General features: G+C 41.6%; 1 protein-coding gene across 1 annotated transcript in view; it reads left to right on the plus strand.

The window, feature by feature from the left end:
• The window catches only part of ANAPC4 (anaphase promoting complex subunit 4), a 410,841-nt gene that overhangs the window by 66,723 nt on the left and 318,660 nt on the right, over positions 1-25,458 (plus strand). The window contains exons 7-13 of the mRNA XM_086964012.1: positions 1,150-1,234; positions 5,095-5,202; positions 12,183-12,266; positions 13,355-13,441; positions 23,258-23,322; positions 25,177-25,219; positions 25,309-25,385. Coding sequence (XP_086820138.1) covers positions 1,150-1,234; positions 5,095-5,202; positions 12,183-12,266; positions 13,355-13,441; positions 23,258-23,322; positions 25,177-25,219; positions 25,309-25,385 — 549 coding nt within the window. The remainder of the gene's footprint in view (positions 1-1,149; positions 1,235-5,094; positions 5,203-12,182; positions 12,267-13,354; positions 13,442-23,257; positions 23,323-25,176; positions 25,220-25,308; positions 25,386-25,458) is intronic.

Below are 25,458 nucleotides of genomic sequence, written 5' to 3' on the forward strand. Positions count from 1 at the left end.
TTTAATTATCTTACAATGAAGTTGTGTAGTGTTGGTGAACAGTGTAGGGTGTATGTTGTCATACAATGTAGGGGTGGTGATGGGTGGGTTGTATCAAGGCAAACTCAGCATAGGCTACCTCAAGGTTTCAAAAACGAGATGGACCTCGTGCAAAATCTAGGTTTGTGAAAAACTGCAGCTTTCTTTACATTCCTCCCACCCTTGACATTGATGGTTTGCACAGCCTGGTGCTCCTAGTTCTGAACACAGAATGGCATCCGAGATCCTGCTCTGTAAACAGTAGAAATACTGGGCCTGGCCTTTGGCACAGTCTTGATTCATCCCTGTATCTCAGACATTAATGTGTAGGTACCGTATAAACGACTATGTCTTACAGCTAATTTAAAGAGTTTGAAACAATCAGACAGTACAATCACTTAAGAATCGAAGTGGGACCCAGTCTACCTTCATTTATGGATTTCGAATTTCTACCTTGATCTGAGTCAAATGTGTTTTATATTCACTGTATCACTCATCAGTCTGTGTGTCACTGTGGGCAACTAGCACTTCAGTAGTCATACCTATGTGTTAACTGCAATACATACTTACATATTGGCTAGCTTTGTTTCACAGGATTTGATGGTAGTGCTCTAAAATCATTCTAAAATGTGTTGTTTGTGAATTATTGTTTTCTATGTATACCTTGACCCATGATTCTCCTAGACCAGTCATAGTTTCATTGTTCTTGCTACCACTGCTTTTCTTTACATTGGCTTCCCTGCAACTGCTAACTCCTCGTAGTAGATCATTTTTATTGACTTCCACTTACTGAAGCCAGTTAAAAAAGGAATGTTTTGCCCAAAATACAGTCTGTTTTGCCGAATTTACAAATTTGATAAGTGAAAAAAATTACCACTATAAAAGCTGGAACTAAGTTTCTACACAGCTGTGATAAAAAAAAGCTTGCCTTAGCAGGAGATTTTTTTAAATGTTGAAAACGGTGCTCTTTCAACAAACATTTGCACTCTATATAAATATAAACAATCCTAATGGCGTGGAGGACCTCTCTCATAAATTGGTTTTAAACAACACACTAAACTTGTAGCAACTGCTGTGACACTTTGACTGAGCCTGCATTTATTTTATTGCTACAATGTATTTTCATTTTAGGCTTAATGTCCTTGTTCTTGGCGGAAACTCTGGAGCCATAGAGATCTATGCCTATGGAATGTACAAGATTGCCACTATAACAGAGGTATGCTATTTTCAATTAATTTTTGTTAAAAGAAAACTAAACTGACATATCATAAGCTCGTCAATGCAAACACTTGCAGACACGACACCTTATAGTCTACTCATGTCTTCCCTGTCCTCAGTATTCGTATTGGAATGCGCACAATTGAATTGAGACTTTAGGCATTTGTGGCACAATCTAAGGGAAGGTTTCACACATATACATATTTAAAAAAATGCTCTGCTACCTCATCCAGACTTTTTTTGAAACCATGTTGTGGAAGTTCAAGTTCAATATCACACGGCAAGAGGGTGGTAGAAGAAGACGCGTAGAACTGCCAGAGTTTAAGTTCTTTATTGATAAAAAATCCCATCCATCCATTGACCTCTCTTCCTTTTACTTTCACTTTCCTTTCCCCAGAGTCTTGAGCCACATTCCATCACCCGGGCAACCTGCAGCCGGTGACATCCTAGTACCCAAGCTCATACCGGTGCTAAACAGAGCACATGTGATTACCACACATCTCCCTCCTCAAACAATTCACCAGAACAAATCTGAGAATATATGAAAATTGAGTGATAAAACAATAGTTTATAGAACACCAATTTCACAAGTGAAGATTACAGTAATGCACTTCAGCAAAGATTAGACAAAATCCCGCCAGGAACGGTCCAACCCTTATTTGGGGTCCTCGGTAAATTTAGTTATGAAGGTGGCCATTCGTGGATCGATTTCCTATGCGCTCGCCACCTTATCGGCCAGGGAGGGTCTGGGGCATTCCGCCCTAAAGCGGCCGGACCTCTTGGTCCATGGGTTTCTGAGTCCGGCTGGCAATGTATTACGCTTCCTTTGGCGCGGGAACCCAGTCTGCGGAGTGGGGATGATACATATCCCCTGGGTTGAGCATACCCAGTATACCTGAGGAGTCGTGGTCAGTAGTATCATCCAGTCTGGGTTTTTTGGGGCCCCCTTCTGGTCGCCAGGTTCTGCTTGGGCCTGGTTCATCACTCGAATCCTCATCCGGATCCTCTGTGTCATCCACCCCTTGTTGAGGGTGGAGATCGTCCTCTGTGGTTTTACCCAACTAGAATGGGCCTGAGCCATTTTGTCCTGTCGCCTTTTTAAGAAGGCGTGGCACAGCCTCTCAAATGTATCAGATGCCGGAGCGGTCGCTTTAGTGGTGGGATTGGGCTTGGCTTTGTCCTTGCCCTTGGAGTTCCCCGCAGCGGCCGTAGGAGGTTCTATCCTTTAACCTTCGCCAGCTGTTGATCCTACACTGCACCTCACCGTCAACTCAATTATTCGTGAACTCAGGGGTTCAAGGGTTGAAGATGCCGTCCTCCAAAGATTTATCTATGGCATCCACTAGTTCTTCATAGGTTGGGAACAATGAATACTTCTCCACTGACTCCCAAAATGCCTCAAACTTACCTGCCATGGTTGATCAGGTGAAAAATCTAGAGGTCAGGCAACCAGTAAACCAATTAGCAAGTGTGCTGATGGGTCAATGAAGTATTGTGTAAGGAAACTGAGAAAGACGATTTGCCTTAAGCAAAGCTTGTTGGATTATAGACTAACCTGCCTCTAGATACACTGGCTGTGTAAGGGAGAAGCTCTGCGGTCTAGCCACTTCACTGGACCACGTGTATAAGAAAGAAAAAACATATTGCTGGAAGCCAGAAGGGAGTGACTCGTTGCCTCGGCGCGCTCAGCTTAATTAAGGACCGTTCGTCAGGGTCGGACTGGGAACCAAAACCGGCCCTGGCAAACTGCTCGGCCACTCACCCCCTCCCCCCCACCCGCGGGGGGTTGGGGGTGCCGCTGAACTCTTTGCCAGGGCCTGTTTTCTGCCGATTTTGTTACAATGAGGATTTTGCTGCAAAAACGGCCCTGTAACAAAAACGGCCCCCAGGGGCCCAAAACCGCCCCCCACCCGTGCGGTGCATTGGGGGATTGCCCGGTGCCCGCTACGGCCAGTCCGGCTCTGCTGTTCGTCATCTGAAGGGAAAGCTGTCCGCACTGAAGATCGTGGAATGCTGTGAAGGAGAGGCGTGCCTCTTCGCCTGACGAGAGTGCGAGCTTCATGCCTCCTACTGGGTCACTGGGGCGCCGCTGGTCCCAAGCCAAAAGACACGCAGGAAAAGCTGTCCTGAGTCTGCGTCCTGCTGCAGGGATATATGGGATCTGTGCCGCACAGCATGGCGCTGGGGAAACCCCTCCCTGAGCCTCCAGTAAAACAGGAGACTCAGGAGAGACTAAAGGAGCCCGCGCAAAAAGCGCATGTGGAGAGAAGGCCTGGTACCTAAATGGAAGGAAATGACCTTGCCACAAAGGCAAACGCCGTCGCGCATTAACAATTATCCAATCTCCCCAAAGGAGACAGTAACATTAATAATAATAATGACCACACAGCAATATAGCCCTCAGGCCCAATGAAGCAACATTAAGGAAGACACTTATCTTGCTGCTGAGCAGCGAAAAAAGAGGAAGTGCTATGCCTTGATGTTGCTTATATGGGACTATCTCTATGGTTATTTGTTTAATACTTGCAGACTCATGGGATTTGTAGTCTTTTTTTTTTCAAATATGTTATTCTAAAGGCTGCTGAGCGGAATAAATGGAAAGAGTTCAGCATAATCTGAGCCTCCGGTCCTGACAAAAAATTAAAAACATACTTACCTTATTACAAAAACCTTAGTCTTAAAATAAAATACAAACAAAGTATATTCATAGCTAAAATTGGTCTGGGTCTCCTTCTTGAGTTGTGCTTCCATTATTGATCACTGTTGTGCAATAAATGTTAGGCCTAAGGCTGCTTACCCACACTACCACTAATAGAGCACTTTGGGTTTTACTTTGAGCCCTGTACACATTTGGGGAACACCTGGACTCTGTGCACGGTATTAACACCTCGTGGCAATATCATATATAGAGCTAGCTTCCTACACCAGCCAAACCTTCTCTCCTATACCCGTACTTCTTTGTTCAAACTCTACTTCATAAAACATCGCAGAGAATGTGCTAGGTCACACAGCACAATTATGGAGTGTGGCTTAGGTGGCCCTAAGCAGGGCCGAAGACTTGGTGGTATCTTTCGTTGTCCTTCTTAGTAAAGCAAGAACCTTCAGCAATGAATTAGGCAACCAGTGTTATGAGGCCCAAGTCTGCAGAGTAAATGGGTATGCATTACACACCACTGTGTAGACACAATTTACTTTGATTTTTTTCCCATACACATGTTCTTTTAATTTTATTTGTTTCATTACTCAAGTACGTAACTTTTATTATTGCATGACTGTGGCGGTCTTCCTTATGTAAGTGACTATGGATCAAAGTGTTACTGATGTAGAGCTCAAGCCGGAATACTGTGTTTTGATATTGCTTGGGTAAGTGGAATTTCGAGTTTTTGATACGGGGTGATAGAGAAAGAAACCATCTTTGGTAACCCCCAAAGTGATACCCATTTTCCAGGTGCCCCATCTTTATCAAAAGACAGTTGAGTCCGAGTTACTGCTTTAAAATGTGAACGAATCACTTCCAAAACCTCTGTCTCAGTTTAACATGTGGTCTAGAAAGTACTTAGTAACATGTTACTAGAAAGGACTTAATTATTTAATATTTAAAGATGTACGATTTAGGTTCTGTTTATACTTGATTGCGTGGCGGGCAAATTGGCCAAATAGGGTGGGTTAGCCTGTGAAAGCCGGATTGTAATTGGAAAGACCTGCTTTGCCAGATCAACACTTGCGTAATATATTGGATTTGCGTTGTGTGAATGAACACCTAAATCTCTTGGCCAACACTGTAAATAGTATTGAAAATAGTTTTACCACATGCATTCTTCCAATTATGCCCAACTCTCACAAAATTTTCCTTTCCAGGTTACTGGCTCTTGCCTTAGTTTGTGCATGTCTAACGACTTGAAATCCTTGTCTGTGGTTACAGAAGTTGCAATGAACACTACTACGCCTGATGTCACTTATTTTCAGGTGAGTTGCTATGGTGAACTCAAAATAATATTTGTTTACATCTTTGCTGTAACACTTCCATTCTTATTTTAATATCCTGTCCCCAAAAGTTTCAATAGTTGTGAAAGATACTTGCTAAAGCTCATAGAAGTCTATCATGTTTAATTGTCAAAAATATAGCTAACAGCAAAAGTATTATAAGTGTGTTACGCAAATGTTACGCAAAGGCAACTGACTGGCGCTTCACCTCCTGGACCGATGGAGCATATAATACTAAATTCAGTACATTTTATTCTATGTTTATACATCATCTTCTATACAGTTTGTGGAGGAAAGAATGCATTATTAAACCTAAAATCAAAATAGATACCAACGAGCGAGGTGTCTAGCTGTTCTTGTGGGAAGAGAAGAGAAGACTTTTGAAAGAAAATGCAGTGGGTTACAGTAGAAAGCTGACTTCACTAAACCTGCAGATCTCTCTTGTCTGTGCCAACTTCGAAGCGAGTCTATGCTTATTAAATGTGCAACATATAACTCTGAAATACAAAATAGCTGTGTATGTTATTGTGCAATTGTGCAAAGGCTTTGGTAGTATTGTGAATAGGTACAAAAACGATTTCACTTGTGTTAATCCAAGCAGATACAAAAAAAACTGTCTTCACAGCTGACTTCCCATCTCTCTGCCCTATAAGGTACTTGTGCAACAAGTTGCGTACCAAATGTGTTTGCCTGCTCTAAGGGAGAGTCCTATTAATTTCTATTTCCTTATTCCTTTTCATGCATCACCACTCCAGCCCAATATAGATTGAGAGATTACCTTACTCTTCTTGGCAATTCTAGCCCTGTGGAAGTTTTAGTTGTACTTCAGTAAAACTGTAATCTGTGTCTTCGAGACGGTTACGTTTTGCTGTCTATGCGACACTTCACTCCATTTGTCTGGGGGAGTTGACTGTTCTGTGGGCTGCAGAGAAGTTCCAGAAACCTGTTTGTAGTATTCTGTGTTTGTGCCCTTATGGCACTGATAGTTGGAACCCTGAGTGTTGGGAGTTCCGAGGTTTCTTGTGGAATGTTGACTGCTCTGGCAGTTGGATGCTGTGCTTTGAGGCTGTCGCTGTGCTGCTCTTGAGCTGATTAAACTTACTGTTGTATGTTACACGCTGTCAAAGTACTTTAAAAACTTTAACAACCCTCTTCTCCATAACGCGCTACTTCTACATCCACAGTCAATTGTTAACAAAATTAATTCAAGGGAAGCCAGCAAAGCGGAATCATTTAATGCAAAACAAGTCTCCTCCTCTGCATCGTGTTTCGTTGCCTTACAAGCCTGCATTCTGAACGTTCTAAGGGAAAATTGTTCTTCAGTTGGCACAGCGACATCAAAAGACTTGTTTTCCTTCTTTTTCTTTTCCATTCCAATTTACTTTGTCAAGCGATGCAATCTGTTTCGCCTCCACCGCCTTTCCTGGAAACACCAGGGAATCCGCCAATTATTTGGAAGAAGTGGTTTGACGCCTTCGAAACATACCTTGGTGCAATAGGCGCGTCTAGATACCGCGCAGAAAGGAAGAAGTGTCTTCTCTTGCACTCTTTGGGTTTCGAGGGTAGGGAAATCTTCAAACACTTACCTCCTATTGCAAGAAACAATGAAGATGACATCGATGACTATGTTGAGACAAGGATGAAATTGGAGTTGAGGTTTGACGTGAAACCTAGCCTGGTTGTGATCAGGCATAAGTTTTTCAAAAGAGATCAACTCCCAGGCGAAGATGTGGAAACCTATGTATCCACTCTGAGACAATTGAGTGCTGAGTGTGAGTTCGAAGGTTTCAGAGAACAGTTGATCAGGGATCAATACATCTGCAAGTGCACAGACAAGTCGATACAACAGAAATTGCTCACGTTAGGGAATCCTTCTCTGGAAGAAGTAATCCGCACTGCAAAAAGCATTGAGTTATCGAAGAAAGAAGTTAAAGAACTTGAAAAGAAGAATGAAGAGACAGTCTCCATTGTGAGGTCCAAGGAGAACAGAGAATCCAGAACTGGCCCTGGTCAACAACCTGTTGAGAGGAACTCTTCTTCTTATCCACAACGCTACGATAGGAATCTGTTTTCTAGACGTGACATTTGTTATAGATGTGGGAATCCCTCTCACAATAAGGATAATAAGTTCTGTCCGGCTAGGAGTGCTACTTGCCGCACCTGTGGAAAATTTGGTCATTTTGCCAAAATTTGTCAAAATCCTAGGCAGGGAAATATGAGTTTTGGCAATAAGCCACAGAGTCAGGTCAACACCTCTGGAGTAGGTTGTGTTACAGAATGCAATGATAACTCCAGCAGGGGGGAAGATCACATTAGTACCATCCAAGATGACCTTAGAGATATGGTTGTTGTGGTTCATGAGGGCGAAGTTTCCGTTGATGTGTCTACCAAAGTCGGCAAAGACATGGTCATAGCTGTGCGTGATGATGGGGTCATTGTTGGTGACCCTGCGGATTGTGTTGATCCATACGAAAATTTCGGTGTGGGTGACAAAGTAATTTCTTTATTAGTAGACTCAGGAGCAAGGGTCACTATGATCACCCAAGAACTATTTAATGAGACTTGGCCAGGAAGAAAACTTGAACCTCCCGACAGAGCTCCTTTGTCCTTTGAGGGGCGCAGAATAGCTTTGGATGGGTATTTTGAGGATATCATTCAGTTCAGGGGGAGGAAAATCTTTGGGAAAGTTTATGTGGCTTGCAAGGGTCTTAACATTTTGGGGTGGTTCCATGGTGGTTTGTTTCGGTTAATATTAAGACCTGGTGCAAGAGAACAGGTGGGAATGGAAGAGGATGTTTTAATTCCTGAGAGTTTGGCAGTTGTAGAAACTGATGACTATGTAGTGGGTTTGGCAATTAAGTTTCCCTCAGTCTTTAGTAAAGGCCTTGGAACAATTAGAGGTTTCGAACACGAAATCAGAGTTAAGGAAGGGGCCATTCCAGTCAAGCATAAGGTAAGGGGTGTCCCTTTTAGTGTCAGGGACAGTCTTGAAAAGGAACTCATGGATTTGTGCAAAAAGGGTATTATTGAACCCATCGAGTCATCGTTGTGGTTGTCTCCCCTTGTTGTTGCAAGGAAAAGGAATGGAGATTTACGCGTCTGTGTCGACTTACGCAGCCTAAACAGAAATATCTGGGTTGACTCGCACCCTTTGCCCAAGATCACAGATTTATTGTCTCTAACTAGGGGCGCTAGGTGGTTCACTAAGTTGGATTTAGCATCTGCTTACCACCAGGTGGTGTTGAGTGAGTCTTCTAGGCACCTAACTGCCTTCGTTTCGCCTTTTGGCAGCTTCCAATACTGTAGAATGCCCTTTGGTCTTGCCTCTGCGGCAGCAGTTTTCCAGAGGTTGATGAGTCAGATGTTCAAGGACACTCCCGGAGTGATCGTTTTCCAAGACGATGTCTTAATTTTTGGGCAAAGCAAAGGGGAACATGACGTCTCTTTGGGTCAGGTGTTAGGCATTATGCAAAGTAAAGGCGTTGTTCTCAAAAGGGAGAAATGTGTTTTCCTTAAAGAGAAAATGGAATTCCTTGGGCATGTAGTCTCTCACAAGGGGGTTGAACCACGTCCAGGGTTAGTTAAAGCCATTGTCGATGCCTCTCCTCCTTTGGATAAACCTGGTTTGAAATCTTTCATAGGGTTGAGTGAATTCTACTCTAGATTCATCAAGGGTTACGCGTCAAAAATTCAACCTTTAACCAACATGCTCAAGAAAAATGTACCCTTTGTGTGGGATGAGAATTGTGATGAAATTTTTCGTTGGATCAAGTCTCAGCTAGTGAGTGACAGTGTTCTCAGAGCTTTTGACCCCAATAAGGAATGTGTGGTGACTGTTGATGCCAGCGGGTTTGATCTTGGGGCTGTGCTCACCCAGAAGAATGGTCAGGTCGACAACACCATAGCTTATGCGTCAAGAGTTTTGCGTGGTGCAGAAATGAATTTCTCGGTCATCGAGAAAGAGTTATTAGCCTGCTGGTGCGCGGTCAGAAAATTCAATTCCTTTCTCTGGGGCAGTCATTTCACTATACGCACTGATCATAGTCCCTTGGTCTCAATTTTGTCTGGTGAAAAGATTAAAGAGCACACCCCTAGAATTGCAAGGTTGTCAACCAAGCTCCTACAGTACGATTTTGACATTACTTATCTGCCTGGAGCAAAAAATGTCAGGGCAGACTATTTCTCACGTTTTCCTATCTCTGGGAATGATTCCGAGGTTGAGAGAGAAGATGATCAAGAGGATTGTTTTGTAGCGGCATTGGACTTAGAAGGCATGTGTGCTGTGAATGAATCTGAGTGGAAAGGAGAATTGGCAAAGGATGTTATCCTTGCTCGTGTCATTGAATTTTTGAAGTCTGGTTGGCCGAGGGAAAAGTATGTCTCTGGACCATTTCAGACGTATGTTAAGATTGCTGAAGAACTCACCGTAGAGGATGGTATTCTTTTGCGATGTGGTAGGCTGATTCCTCCGGAGAGTTTGAGGGCACGTCTTATGGATGGTGCACATGAGGGTCACTTAGGGAAAACTTTCACTAAACGCAGGTTGCGAGATGTCTTTTGGTGGCCACAAATGGATGCTTGTGTTGATTCGATGATTGATGGTTGTGTCATATGCAACAGTTCCGACAAAAGTCTAAAAGTGAGGACGCCCCCCCTGGAACCAGTTCAACTCCCAGAAAGAGCTTGGGAAAAGATTGGAGTTGACTTGGTCGGGCCCTTTAACCTTTTACCTTCCACCTCACGATTTGCCATCGTGGCCATTGAGTACTATTCAAAGTGGCCAGAGGTTCGGTTCATCCATGAGCCCTCCTCCGCTAATGTCATTTTGTTCCTGAAGGATATTTTCCTTAGAGAGGGTTTCCCTTCATGTATCATGACCGATAATGGGGTACAGTTTGTTAGTTCTGATTTCGAGTCTTTCCTTACCCAAAGTGGAGTCTCTCACAAGAAGAGTTCTTTGTACCATCCCCAGTCCAATGGCCTTGTCGAGAGAATGAACCGTGTGTTGAATAACTGTGTCCAATGGGCCATTGCCAGTAAGTGTGTGTTGGAGAACGCTGTTCGCTCCATGCTATGGTTTTACTGCACCACCGCACATTCTTCCACTGGTTTTTCCCCTTTTGAGCTTCTAAGAGGGAGGAAACCGTCGACTAAGATTTGTCCAGGTTGGATGTCCAAGTGGGTCAAGATGGATGTCATAGATGGCATTGATGGTCTTGTGAGAGAAAACGTTAACAAAGCCCAGGCTAGACAGAAAAGCCATTTTGATGAGAGGAAAAGGGTGGTGTCTCATGGCTTCTGTGTTGGTGATGTTGTTCGCATTAAGAATCCTGCTCATGTCACCAAAGGCAGGAGTAAATTCTCTGAACCGTTTGTTGTCAACAAGGTCTGTGGCAATGCTGTGCAGGTTAACAACAACCATTGGTGGAATGTCTGTAAGGTTGTCAAAGTTAAAGTTGCCTCCTCTGAATCCGCCATTTCTGGCAGCAAACCTGCTAATGAAGATCTGTCGCCCACACTTCGCAGGAGTGTGAGGGTACCCAGGATTCCTGTCAGGTTCAGATAGTTCTTTTCTTTCCCTGTCCTGCTATGTGGGGTTCTTGGCCTGTTTTGTGCTTGTCAGGGTTTCTTTCCTTTTCTCCTACTTTCCTTTTCTTTCCTTCCTGCCTTTTTCCTTTAGTTTTCTGTTTCCTTCTGTCAATTCCTACTCTCTTTTCTTTTCTTCCTTTTGTTTGCAGAAATGAGGATAATGTAGTATTCTGTGTTTGTGCCCTTATGGCACTGATAGTTGGAACCCTGAGTGTTGGGAGTTCCGAGGTTTCTTGTGGAATGTTGACTGCTCTGGCAGTTGGATGCTGTGCTTTGAGGCTGTCGCTGTGCTGCTCTTGAGCTGATTAAACTTACTCACAGCAACCTTCGCCTGTGACTCGTCATTTACACTACACTGTTGCAGCTGAACATTTTGCTCTGGGCATGTGATACAGTTTTAGGGAGCCTTTATGCACATTCAACCCATGCTTCGGTCTAAAAAGACTTTTCAGAAAGTATGAAGCCTTTTGGAGAACGAGGGAAAACAACATGGGAAACTTTTTAGAAAAAGACACAATCTCCCTGTCTATATTTTAATGGTTAGCCCTGCTCAGAACTTTGAACAACACAGTTCAGTGCTACAATGGGCCTGCATGACAAAAAATTATTCCGCCTTGTGAAACTCAAAGGTAAATGTTTAGCCACTTTAGCAATTGACAGTGAAACGGAAATCTCCCAAAAATGGCTCTGTGAAGCTCCGATGAGCGAAAGAATTTGATTCAATTAAGTATTGTATTGTAGTATTTTTAGGGACACTGAGAATGTCCCGTGTATTGTGGACACTGGGAATGATGGGTATAGTTGGGCCCATGGCCAGGACATCATGGAAAGTACCAACATTCTTGAAGCACACACCGCTGCAACTAAATATTCCTCTAAGTCTCCAGTGATGGCTTTATACGGAACCACCGTTTTCGGGACAACTGAACCTCTAGGAGGAACGACTCCTTTACTGGCAGCGATGTGGAGTTATTTGATGTTTCACATGCCAGTGCAATCTAATGATGGAAAACATGTAACATGAACATGATCATCCTATGATGATACATTATCCAAATAATAAGGACAGTTCTCACCAAACGGCAAACATTTTCTATGTTCCATGCTCAAGTGTCCTTCCAAATGTCCATAGTAACCACTGGGTTGTGCTCTAGGTTTTTAATAAGTACATTGCTGGACTGCTGAGCCTCTAAACCAAAGGTCTACCGTAATAACATATCCGCATTATTCAACAAATACAAAACTAGATGGATATTAATTAAATATTGTCACATATGTAGCACACAATCTAATGTATATTACTTAGTAATTATTATAGTATTAAAAAGCGCAAATGGCCAGAATGTAAACCAAACATTCCTTTTATGTTTCAGCTAGATACCAGTTTACTCTCAAACTATTTGCCAGAAGTCACCCGGATGGCCCGGAAATTTACACATATTTCAACTCTCTTACAGGTAACGTGTTCATTGAAGTACTTTTTTTACCACTATAATCTCATGCATATTTTGGATTTGTGTTTTTGTCATTTCAACAATTATTCAAAATTCCCCATGCTTAAGGGGTTGGCAAACAGGAAGAGCGTGGTTGAAATTGTATGTATTCTTATTTTGGCAGCGTAGTATAGCATTGGTATGGTTTGGTGCAACCAGGTATAATTTCCATATATTAGCTGATTTTCCAGGCCATGTAATAATTCGGTGGTGTGTGGTGGTGCATTTTCTTTACTGGAGGCTAAGGTAGCCAGTAAGCATTGTCTAGCAAATATGAATCAGGAGGTCTAGTAATCCGGCAAGAGCTGGTGGTTGATACTGCCATAAGTTTTGTCTCATAATATTGTTCTTCCTTCTAGAATAGGTGTCCATTAACAAATTGAATTACAACTCATTAAAACATTGTGTTTAGTAATGCCTCATTTGCAGTGTTATTACTTGTTAACCTCCCGACTTGTGAAGTATTCGTAAATTAGTTAATTTACGGAATTGTCCATGTTTGCTCTGAAATCAGGTGCTACACAGGCTTTACATAATTGGAATGTAGACTTGCCAATTGCATGTTCAATTTGTTAGCATTAGACCTTATTTGATTAGGTATCTCTCCGTCATATTTTTTGTTTGCCACGCTGTTTTATAGCTGTAATTAGATCTTGAAAGTTTGGTATCATTCAAAATGGTGTCTGCTATTTAATTGCCATTTTACTCTACATTGAATAAATATGCCTGTGCTAGTTTATTTTTCTGATTGCTCTGTTGCATTTCGAATTATGTGCTTTTCATCCTGTTCTGGATGCCTGTTCACAATCCTCTTGATGAGATTACTGTAGGCTTGAGTGGTAGAAATTAGGGAAATAGCCACAAAATTTCAGTATTGAGAAAAGAGAAAGCTGGCTCTGCTAGAGGTTAAAAAAAAGTTCTTGCAGGTTGTACTAGACATGCTGCCTAAATATTGGCATCAGTATGTGAAAAGATAGTACTTTTATATACATTCTGTTCCCAAAATCATTAGGAAAACTCTGTGAACTAACCATTTTATTTTGTAATTTCAGTATCTGAAGTTGTCATTGTCATGCATGTGTGAAGCATGGGAAGAAATATTGATGCAAATGGATTCCAGACTAACCAAATTTGTACAGGTAGAGCAATCCCATAAATGATAAAGCTAATTTACAAATCTTTGTACCCTGTATGTTGAAAGTGTTGGCTGCTGTTTATTGGAAGATGTCTGAAAGCAATGCTGTTTCCAGTAAAATTAAGGAGAGTTAGATAAAAATACACACCCACGCCACATCTTGTAGTGATTGGGAACACAGTGGTAGAATATGGATGGATATTCAGGGAAAATCAATCATATGGTATTTTCCCTCTGAATAATACAAAACGTGCTCACTATTAGGCAAACCGAAATATGGAACTGCAAAAGGAATACATAGTCTATACATTTATAACGAACCATTTTGGTGCTTATGTTTATGGCCTAAGACTACACTCCAAAGCGTTCTGTGGATGATCATAAGTTGATACAAAAAACAACTCCTCTTTGGAAGACTTGTTGAATTTACTATAGCTTCAGACCTTTTCCAAATGAAAGGTTTGTAGATATTTTTCAGAGACCTAGTTGCCCTAGGATAGGAGATCTTTTGACTCTGAGAAACCCTGCAGGTATGTTTATTGTGATAGTTTTCACTTTTACACAAGTACCTGGTCCGAGTGAAAGACCTTTAAGATACAGTTTTTAGTTTAGTCATTGGCCTGACAGCTGGAATGTTGGTGAGCTGCAGATCTGTCAGAGTAGAGTTACATGCTGAGTGCAATTAACTGTGTCTCTCCTGTTTTCTCACCTCCGACAATGCCCCTTCTTTGTTAAATAGAGTAAACCTAAAGCAAACCTAAGACAAAAAAGGTGAAAAACAATTGCACTGTCAGCTGTGGTCTCTGCATCCACCACTCCTGCCTTTGATGCAAAGTTATGAATAGGTGTATAAACATTTTTTAAAGTATACTTCCTGCCTGAATGTCATAGTGATATCTCACCATGCCCTCTACCATGATTCTGCCAATCATTAGTCTTAAAACTGCACTCACTATGGCCATTTTGTTCTTGATCTAAGTCTTTAGGTCAGGGTCATCCTGAAGATGCTTTGGCTGTTTCTTCTAAATGAGCTAAACCCTCTTGTCTAGAAGATAAACCAATCTGTGGAAGGTACCAATCTGTAAATGCTTAGGCTTTGTGATGCTATTTCAGGAGAAGAGAACCTTGATATAGTACAAGCAAAACAACTGACCGAACTATGGTCGAAGAGAGGAAAAGAAGTAATGACACATGGTCCTTCATCCTCCCACTCTTGGTATGTTACCATCCTTCCATCAGCAGGGATTTTTTCCTGAATATGATTCCTTATCCAAGTCATGTCTCTTTTTGGTATCACTGCTACAATACAAGTCTCTACCGAGGTGATCATGACAGGCGCTGCACGTATCTACAGATGCAGCATTTACATTTTCTCATTCTTGAGTGGTTGGCTCATCATGGCAGGCTCTCTGGTGTGTGATTCTTGCAGTTTGTGGCTTTTACTTGGTTTAAAGTTATCTACTCTAGTGCTTTAAGAGTCTGCAGTTTACGCAATACTGAATGTATTTCAAACAGTCATGCAGGTGGTGGTCTTTTAACTGTAGCTGGAGTGTTTTGATTCATGCATTATACTGGTTCTGTAAGCTAGACTGACAGTGACATGGTTACCGTGGGATCTCAGTGGAAGCAGTTCAAAAGAAAGATCTTGGATGCAGTGTCAGTGTCCCTTTCGAAGAATCTGATTCTTCATTGGTGTAGGTATTTGTACATATAGCATGTAGGCACACACCTCAAAGCTGGTTGTCCCTAAACTGTGCTCATTGATTCCCTCCTTAGCTGTGACACTTTTTGGGAAACAAATATCCCATATATCTTATATCTCATATCAACATACATCTCTACCTTCTGGACCACTCGGTCTACTGATATTAGAACTGGTTCAACACTTCATTCAACACCTGTAAAATACTCACCTGTTCATGGTGTATATCACTAAATAATTCCCCCACAGTCTTGCTGGATCAATCCGAACCCCTCATCTCTGATTGATATGATACACTTGTAATCTTCAGCCCACCCTCTAACCCTGCATCTCACTATTCAACTAACTCTCCCCCATCCCTCTCCTCACTACCATTCTAGTCTAATCTGTAGTTTTATGTAGTGGTGGCTACCCTGGGGCTCCCAGCGCTGCAAACAGACATCGCACGTCATTAGAAGCTGTAAGGAGAATTAGTAACTGAATAGCCAGTTGTTCAAGGCTTTACGAAAGTAGAGTTCATTCTCTAGTAATCTCAGTTCCACAGATAGATTTTTCCACATTTTAAGTCCTAGGTAAGAAGTGGATTGTCCACCCCCATCGGGACATTTAAAGATGCTCTGAAGAAGATCTAAGAGATCTCCCTGGCAAGTATGGGTAGATCTTAACAGTAAAGGGCCTTTTTTTATTGATTGCCCTTTACATAATGCATAAGGTCTTGAACTGAACTCCTAATTCCACTGGAAGCCAGTGGAGATCTTTGGAAGCCTAAGTGACAGACTGATGTTTAGGGATTTTCATCAGAATCCGCGCAGCAGTATTCTTTACAGTCTGAAGCCTTTTGACAACATAATGGGGTGAACCAAGATAAAAGGTATTCCTGTAGTCGAAACATGATAATACGAGGGCCTGGACAATCACTTTTCTGGCTGTGAAAGGAAGAAGATTAAGAACGTCCCTCAGCAGTCTCGGAAAGCCATAACAACTGGCAGCAAGCTTTTAGGCTTGATGGGCAGTCATTAAAAGTGGAATCCAACACATCCTGAGGCACGTTGTTGTGCTTTTTGGGGTGGGCAGCTTGCTCATGCAGTCTGATAGAGGGCTCGGAATGCTGCTGCAAAAATTATTGCCCAGCAACAAAACCTCAGTTATGTCCTCGTTGAGTTTCAGTCTGCAGCCAGCCATCCAACTGGCTATTTCCTGAAGGCAGGGAGTCCAGGACAGATAACTTGAGCTGGGGTTGGGAGAAATTGACTTAACCAACTTGACCATTCCCCCTCCTTTCCGCTAATCCTTTTCCCTACTCAAGTCTTTCCCTTTCCGCACTCTTCTCCCCACTCACATCCTATCCTCTCCTCTGCTCTGCTTTCCAGGGCCTGTTCATATTAAACCGATGTCACACTTACTGTTTTAACAAATCACCTATTCCATGTAAGACCTTGTGTTACTATTATTGTTCTCCAAAGTGCCTCTGTACCTTTGGTGAACATGCACTGTTGAAATCTGCAAAGTAATTAATGTATCAAGGTTCCATGATTCATGAAGGAAAGCAGGCTATATATCAGCATGTTGTAGCTAACAGACATTTATTTGAGGATTTGTATATAGCGCAGGCAAATATCCCACAAGGGGTGTCAGAGCACTTTCCATGTATAATCATGATTGCACAACATTTATTCTGTTAGGCGTGTGTGTGTGTGTATGTAAATATACATATGTGTGTGTATGTATATATATGTATGTGTGTGTGTGTGTAGGGGTTGTTCAAGATTTTATAATCACTGTGGTTAACCGTCCCCCAAATCAATTTAATGCAACGTTTATAACCCTTTTGCATTTACAAGCACATATTTATTCTTGTATTTCTAAGTATTACACTGTGACACTTTATGTAATCAATTTGTGGCGAATAAGCAAATTTATTGGGTTGTTTGCATGCAAAAATGACATGTATTGGATTATATGCTGCTTTTACATAGTCTGTTTTCCATATCTATCACTGTGGGTGTGTTGCTAACCAGGCTAATTTTTTTAAACAGGTCGAGCTTTTATTTCACTATAAAAACGCAATGTTTGCTGGGGCGCGTCATATGACCAGGCTCCTTCGTGGAGCGAAACGTGTCATGGATTGACACTTGTCTATTAATGCCAAATAAACCTACAACTCTGCTTGCACTTTAAATCTGCGTGCGGGTCCGTAATTTCAAGAGGTTTACAAGAGGTCTACACCTGAGTCTCCCCGTCACACATTGACGGCCAGGAACCTGGTGTGTGTGTGTGTGTGTGTGTATTTATATATATATATATATACATATATACACACACAACAGGTTCCTGGCCGTCAATGTGTGACGGGGAGACTCAGGTGTAGATATATATATATATATATATATATATATATATATATATATATATATTACATATACATATACATACGTATGTATATATATATATACATATACATACATGTATATATATATATATATATACATACATGTATAGGCAAATGTATGAGTGACAAAATATATAGATTGGTGCGGGGGATGCTCCTTTTTATTTTTGATTTATCCGGAGAGTAAGCTACCGAGGGGAATGGAGTGGAGCCATTTTCGAGAAATTGTTGGATGAGTAGTTGTTTCATCTCTGATTTGAAGACTTTAAAAGAATGATTGGTTCAGAATGTAGGGGGGATGTTGTTCTAGATTCTGGGGGTGCATGCAGAGAAGGCTTGTTTGAGGGTTATTTTCCTTTTACAGGGAGGTCTTTCCCGCAGGAGGACGTTGTTGCTTCACTGGCAGTGTTGGCATCCTGAAATGGTCCATTTTTATTGGCCAGGTAGATCGGGGTCTTGCTGTGAAGGTGTAGGAAGCTGGCTTTATATATAGTGTACCATAATGAGGTACACTTTACTGGGGTTAAATTAATATTAGAGGGTCGCGTTAAAAATTTCTTATATAGTAAATGAGATGCAAACTCAAGAAGAAACTTGAGACCAATATAGAAAAATATATCTTTTTATATAATTTTAGACACCAAGATTATCGGAACTAGGTACTTTAGACATTATCAAATTTACTGTCGAAATTGACAGCTGTCAGATTTGAGGCATGACCCTCGAATGCTGTAATGATAATTCCAAAAGACTGTTCTTTGGACTTAAGGTAAATAGGGGTCAAGTTCCAAGAAAGTACCAAGAGTTCAAGTTTACCTACCCAGGGGTGTCGTGGTGCTGAGGTGCTTTACACGGCGGTAGCCTCAAACAATACCTGTTAAAGTCAATTGGAAAAGTACCAGTAATAAAAAGTCTGCAGGAAGGGTCTGGGGTACCAGTCAGGCAGAGATCAAGTGAGGTGGGGGAGGTGGGGGGCATTCGGCACTTGATGGTCTCAAGACAACAGAGACACCGTCTGTTTACAGGGCTGGGGAGTTTAGGTACAGAGGTGTTTTGACGGCGGGGTTGGTGAGTTAGTCTATCACGGTTCTAGGTATACTTGTAGAAGAGGGAAAAGAAATACAGCAGCCCGCTTAGTGGGAGCTTGCCTCTCTCGGAGTCTCTCGACGTGCAGGTACGTTTTGGCTATGATGATGGTGGTGTTGTTCCACATGAGCACAAACCAGACTTGGCGCTTGCAGCTAGCTCCAGCACCTTTGGTACTAGTGCAGGGCGGCTCCTGGGAGCTTGGCACTTCCAAATCTGGCAGGGAGATGGATTTTACCTCCTTTAACACGAAAACCTCTTGATGTTGTGCTGCTCCGTCGGCGTGCCCTGGAGTCAACAGAATTCTGTACCAGGCAGCCTCAGACAGTTCCTGCTGGTGCAGGGAAGTGGTTCCTCCACTCCAATAGGGATGCTGCAGGGTTGAGGAAGTGCTGAGCAGACCTCTAAGGGTTTGGGCAGGTTGTTCCACTTCTGGAAGAGTTGGTGTAGGTGATTGTTGGGAAAGTAGCAGTCAGGCAGGGTTTTGGTCCAAGGTAATGCTGGTCCACAGTTCTCACGTCTTCGGCTCTTTTTTGTCCTTCCTCTTAAGGCAGACTAATCTGAGTTCCTGGTGTCAGGGGGACACCTAAGTACTAAATTTAGGGGCGTTAAGGGGAGTGAAAGATATTCGTGAATGGGTTACTTACACCTGGGGTACCTACACCCCTTTATGACCACTTTCCGGGGGGAGTGGGCCGAACACTGTCCCAGAGTTCCTAATTCCACCAAAAACAAGATGGTGGAACCCTTCTCTCGTGGAGCACATCAGGCAGTTCACCTTATGGGTGTGACTAGCCTGAAGGTGAAAGAGACACCCAATTGATGGACGAAATGCAGAACAAATCTAAACATTCACCCCCAGTCCAGAGATCTGGGTTAAATCCATCATTCTTTTGCTCACCATGCCACCCCAGTTTAGACCTGGCCATATGCAAATCAGTCTTGACTCTGTGCCTCATAGGAACAGTCCAGCCCGAATTGCCAAGTCAGGTCCTCCCTGGACCGGAAACAGGCATCCTAGGACCGGTTTCGGGGTTTCACCCCTCTTCATCCAGGATAGCTTGATTCCAGTGGCACAGTTAGCCCCGTGCTCACTGTACCATACCGACTGTTTGAGCTAAGCGCCAGGACACCTTCGGGTAACCGTTGCACTCTATAAATGCATATAACATAACATATAATATAATGCACCCTGCCTTATGACCACAAGGCCTTCTATGGGTTGGCTTACATATATTACAATAAACAAAAGAAGAGTGTCTGGGAGGAGGCTAAGCCATTCTAGGGAGCACAGTAACAACCACACTGGGATGTTTAAGAAGGCCCTCACTCACCACCTAGTGATGACATGCTTCATCATCGGGCCCCACCAAAGAGACCGAGTGTCTCTTTGGTGTTCTGCCACGCCAGGATTACTGCGAAGCGGGTTGGTGAGTTTAGGGCGTGTTGAATGGAAATGAACATATAGTGAGTGATGAGGGTATTTAAAATTGTCAGTAGTGTATCTGAAGTAATTTTATTAAATGATCACTAAAGACAAAAGGTATAAAATATATGTGAGGACCCAGTCCACTTTTAATTGAGTGGTGGGATCCTAGAGGGTGGTCGACATGTTTCTTGCCATCGAAACGGTGTTAATTTACCCGGCAATTCGTCAGGACTGGGTGTGATAAACCCTGGCGGTATGGGCACACTAAGGCCCACCCTTACCTAGGGACGTGAAATGTGAAAATTATAAAAATGGTGGGTGAAAAAAGTGCAAAAAAAAAAAGGAATAATTGATTAATTCCTAATTACTCCTGGTTTAGGAGGCTTCTACTGATCGTTTCTGCACTTTTAAGGTGTTGGGAATGAACACCATGGGTCTCAGGAGGGGGGTGGGAGCGTATTCGGCACACCGCCCTTGACGCTCGGCACCCTGCAGCATCTGTCCGGCTGAAAACAGGGTAAGTGTTGGCTTTTAAATATGAATGCCACGATGTTATAGCGTTTAATTCTGGCATTTACCCTGGTTCTAGGCACTACCTCATTTTGATAGGTAAATGAATTGTCTGTAGGGAGATTAGCGTCTGGATAACAACTTTTCAATGTGTCGAGGAATGTGTCTTCTAATTAACAGGTAGAGTGGGTAAAATGTAAGTAGGGGGACGTAATAAAGGTTCTACATTTGCATTAAAACATGTGATGAAAATGGGTGTTATGCCGTGTGCTAGAGTGTGCCATGGCACACACCTCTGAATGTGATTTTCCGGTGATCGCACAACTGATCACATAGGGAAGCCGGGATTGGAAGTAATTAAGCAAGCAACGTAAACGTTTTAAATCACAGAATGGATGTGCAACAAACTTCTACCGTGAGCTAAACATGCTAAATGCTGTCAGATTCCGAACAGAAGCGTCTAATGACAGGGTCTGAGGACAGGGTCTGAGGTCAGAGGTCAGAGTGCGTGGCTCTGTCTGCCTGTGTGTGTGTGCGTGGCTCTTTGTGTGTGTGTGTGTGTGTGGCTCTGTCTTTGTGTGTGTGTGTGTGTGTCTGTGTGTGTGTGGCTCTGTCTTTGTGTGTGTGTGTGTCTGTGTGTGTGTGGCTCTGTGTGGATAGGTTTTTTTGTAGGTGGCTCTATGTGTGGATGGCTCTGTCTGTGTGAGGGTGCCTCTGTGTAGGTGGCTCTATGTGAATGACTCTGTGTGGGTGGCTCTGTGTGGGTGGCTCTGTGTGTGTGTGTGTGGGTGGCGTTGTGTGTGGCTCTGTGTGTGTGTAAATGCAATAGGTCATGCATTTGAAAGCGATTAAGCTATTCGCATTGTAAATGACAATGCCATTTATTTAACGATTAAGCTATTGGCAATGTAAATGACAATGCCATTTATTTATGATTTTAAAAAAAAGAAAGGAAAAAAAAATGTCATGAGCAATGCCAATAGCTCTACCTTTAATAATGCAGAGACCATTGCATTGTAAATGCTTGTTATGTAAATAGCACTGGCACTGAGGCCTTTTTTAGCAGGGAACCAGTGTACATCAGTCGAAAAACATCAGTACTAGTGGCAAAAATTAGAGTGACCATGACAGAAAGGGGCACTTTCCTATAGGAGGGCTTTGTGAATTCACATAGAGGCCTTTCTTCTCTCTGTGGAGTACAGTTCCTTACTCATAGTGCCTTACACTATGTCAAGAATCAAGTGGAGTATAGGTTCTGACAACCTTTCTATGAATTGGTAAAGATATGGTTCAGAGAACTGGAGCATATTTCTCCTGCTCACCGGACCAGGAAGATAAAATACAAACCAAGATAGAGTGAGCTGACTGACCTCTTCAGAACTTCAGGAGGTTGTGTACATAATTTTTGCTTCCCAGGAGGTTAGACAAATGTATACCTTAGCCTCCAGGTAGCAACTTCCACTCAGGGGCATACCTAAGTGTGGCTAACTATTACTCTTTACACTGCTTTTTAGAAGTCCCGCAAAGTGTCTTGTTTGAACTTGGTGTTTTTTACAAAGTTATGATATGATTGATTGGTCCCTGCTTCTTGCATCAACCATTCTCGCTGCTTTGGTCGTGGTTCATTGATAAGGAAGCTCCTTGAACAGTTGCCTATTAGGGGAGCGTATAATACTTTTTCTGATGGATTCACCAGGGGTCCTGTCTGAGGTCAGGCTATTCGGTTGTAGTTTGGTTAAAAATAATATTGTACTTTTACTTGCTCTTTTATTTTGGGAAGTAAAGTCACAAATGCATATAATGCCTCTCTCGAGCCAGCACAGCATTTCTGGTGTTGGCTTGTGTGTGGCTGCACAGATGAGCTTTATTGTTGGAGCCGTGTCTGGTTCCTTAGGAGATTTATAAGATTTGTAGGTGGGACAGTGAAGAATTCGTAAGACAAGATATTCTGAAGGGTAATTCATTGTGGTTTTTGGCAAAAGTCTGGTAAAAGCTGCGATCTCCAGTTTCCAAATGCAAAAAGCAAACATTTCTCCATTTTGAAAAAAAAAATTAATAGATCTGATCAAAAGTAGAACTGAAGATGCCTACAATAACATTTGTTTGTAGGCTCTAAATGGTTGAGATTTTCTGATATGTGGAGGAAAGCGGATTAGTTTCCCTTTATGGGAAGGAACATAAAACCTTTGAAAGGTGGCCATGGAGAAGGTACGTGGCACAAAGCTGTATTTAGTTTGCTTTGTTCAAGAATAGCTTTATATACATTCTAAGTGAATGCCGACTACCATTGTTCTTTTTCACTGCTTTCGAATGGGCTTTTTAAATCTGTACTGACACAAATATTATCTGTGGAAACATGTAATTGTGTATTGTTTTTCAGTCCTGCTTTTTGTTCATGTTTATGCGTGTAAATGTGGATCATGTCGAATGGGTCAATTTCATCCAGAATTAGATGAGTGGCAAAATTAATTAATTACTTAATAATCTAACAAATAAAGTATTAACAGAATTGCATGGCAAGACCAATTGACACTTTTGATAAAGGTTTGCTTTCTTTTCTACATATATATGTACCCTATTGAATATGTTTGAAATCCATTTTAATGGTATCACGTTATAACTGTAAAATATGAACTGCATTTCCTACTTTACAGAATTAATAGTTTTAAATGAGTACATGTGACTAATTATTTCTTTTTTATAGGAAAAGAACACTGAAACGTCTGTACAGGATGAGTTCATGCAGTTGCTGTTGTGGGGTAAAGCAAGGTATTTTTGTTCTCACTGATACTCTAGTTTCTCTGAGTAATTGTCCAATTTTCTTGTTTTGGTAATTAAAACAAAGGTTGGCAGGATAGTGGGGCTGCAGTAGTGTATGAACTTCTATTACACCACCAGCTTTAATTAAAAAATTGTTTTTAGGGAAAACCTGTGCTGAAATGTTGGATATTTTGCAAAGCCTTCTTTGTCTTGTGGAAATAGTGAGAAGTCTAATAACTAACGGTTCTTGCATTAGCTCTGAAACCTTTTTTCAAAGAATAATTATTGGTTAGCCATTTATTTTAATGCTCCACAATCCCAGATGAGGGCCTTTAGATTATTATTTGGCATTTCCAATAAGGATGATATTTCTAACCAGAGGCAACAGTTAGGCTGGGTTACAGTATCTCTCAGGTTAAGTTGAAAGTACTGTGCATTGTGCTGACATTTTTATATGGCCTGTTACCTAAGTATCTTTCTAGGCGTTTTCAGTTTGCTAAACCATTGGGAATATTGCTTTCTTCAAAGGTTGCTAAACTGGTGACACTTAAAGGGAGCTACACTTCGTTGTCTTCGCGCCATCACTAACTTTTTTAGGTTTAACAAAACCTGAAGAGTTTTCATTCAAGAGCAGAACAAGATGACTCCTATAACTTTGGCATCCATGTATTCTATATCGGGGATGTATTGTTATTAGCTGTGTTTGTATGGCACTGAATCTGGAAGTTCCGGCATGCAGATTCCACTATAATAAATGCATTTCAAAATCCGATCTAGTGAGCAGAAATTCCATCCAAGATTTATGAAATGTTATGATAATGCTGGTAACAAATTTGAAACAAATATATTTTCATGCAAGTTCCATTGAAGAAAGTGAAGGCTTTTCTGCTTCACCAGTAGTTTTGTGGGAAGCGGGGAGTCTAGCTTGTGATCATAATGTGGTTGGTAAAGTCATCATAATTTTGCAAAAGTGTTGCGCAAAATCGGTATTTGTTGTATTTTACTATATTGCATACATTGTTTTGTAGGATAGTGCCAGCCTTTTTCTCCGGGAATGAATCTCCACCAGCTGTGAGGAAAAAGGTTTCCTTTAAAATACATTTTAAACATGAAACCAATTTAACAATTACATTTGTGGAGAATTTATTGCAGAGTTCTATTCTAAACTGTGGTGCTTGTTTATGCGTTCTTCAACACAGTCATGGTGCTCTAGATTACAATGCAAACATTTTATCCTTCCCTTTCCTTTGCATACATATTATGACTGAATTCCAGTTGAAAGTGGCAACAACGCAGGCTCGCATTCTAAGCTGGTCACAATTTCATTTTGCACACACAGTTGCTACATGTCTTAGTATGTGTGTTTCCTTGGGTGTATAAGAATTGCAGTGCAGTAATGTTTTTCTCTTTAAGACGGCTGCCAACCAAATCAGCTGTTTGCATTTGGCAAAAACATTTCCTCCACAATATAATTTTGTGGTGGACTTTGCCGCAAACATCACCATAAATGATTGTCTGTTCCAAAGGAGTAAATATGTACTATTGTTTACAACCTCACGTTTCCACATTATTTCAGAGTGATCCAGGAGATACGCTTCTGTTGAAAAAAAGTAAATTGTTCAGATCTCTAACAAACATATTGTTTTCCTCTTCATATCCTTTATTACTTCTTGTTTTTAAACAGATATAAAATTTGGTGAGCGCTTTAACTAATGGTGATCCGTGCAATAGATTGTTAAAAACCCTATTTCCTTTAAACCAGTTTACTAAAACTAAGTAATGTAAAGTGTGCAGCATGTATTTGCTACTTATATCGTGATGAAGAAAAAGAATATGAATATGACACATCTTGTTTTGTTGCAGCCCTGAGCTTCAAGCATTATTAATGAGTCAACTAACTGTTAAGGTAGGTTAATCGGTCACCTTTAAGACTTTTACTGATTATTTTTGTAGCTGAGATGTATTTTATAAGTCTTATTTTACTGTTTTTGTCAGGGCCTAAAGAAACTTGGTCAGTCGATCGAGTCCTCCTACTCTAGTATACAGAAGCTTGTCATAAGCCACTTGCAAAGGTATGGAATTGCACATGTGTAAAGTATTGACTATATGTAAATGTATAAAAATTGTAAATTGATACTTGTATAG

Source organism: Lissotriton vulgaris, chromosome 3_2 (genome assembly GCF_964263255.1).
Source record: "Lissotriton vulgaris chromosome 3_2, aLisVul1.2, whole genome shotgun sequence".
NCBI classification, from domain to species: Eukaryota; Metazoa; Chordata; class Amphibia; order Caudata; family Salamandridae; genus Lissotriton; species Lissotriton vulgaris.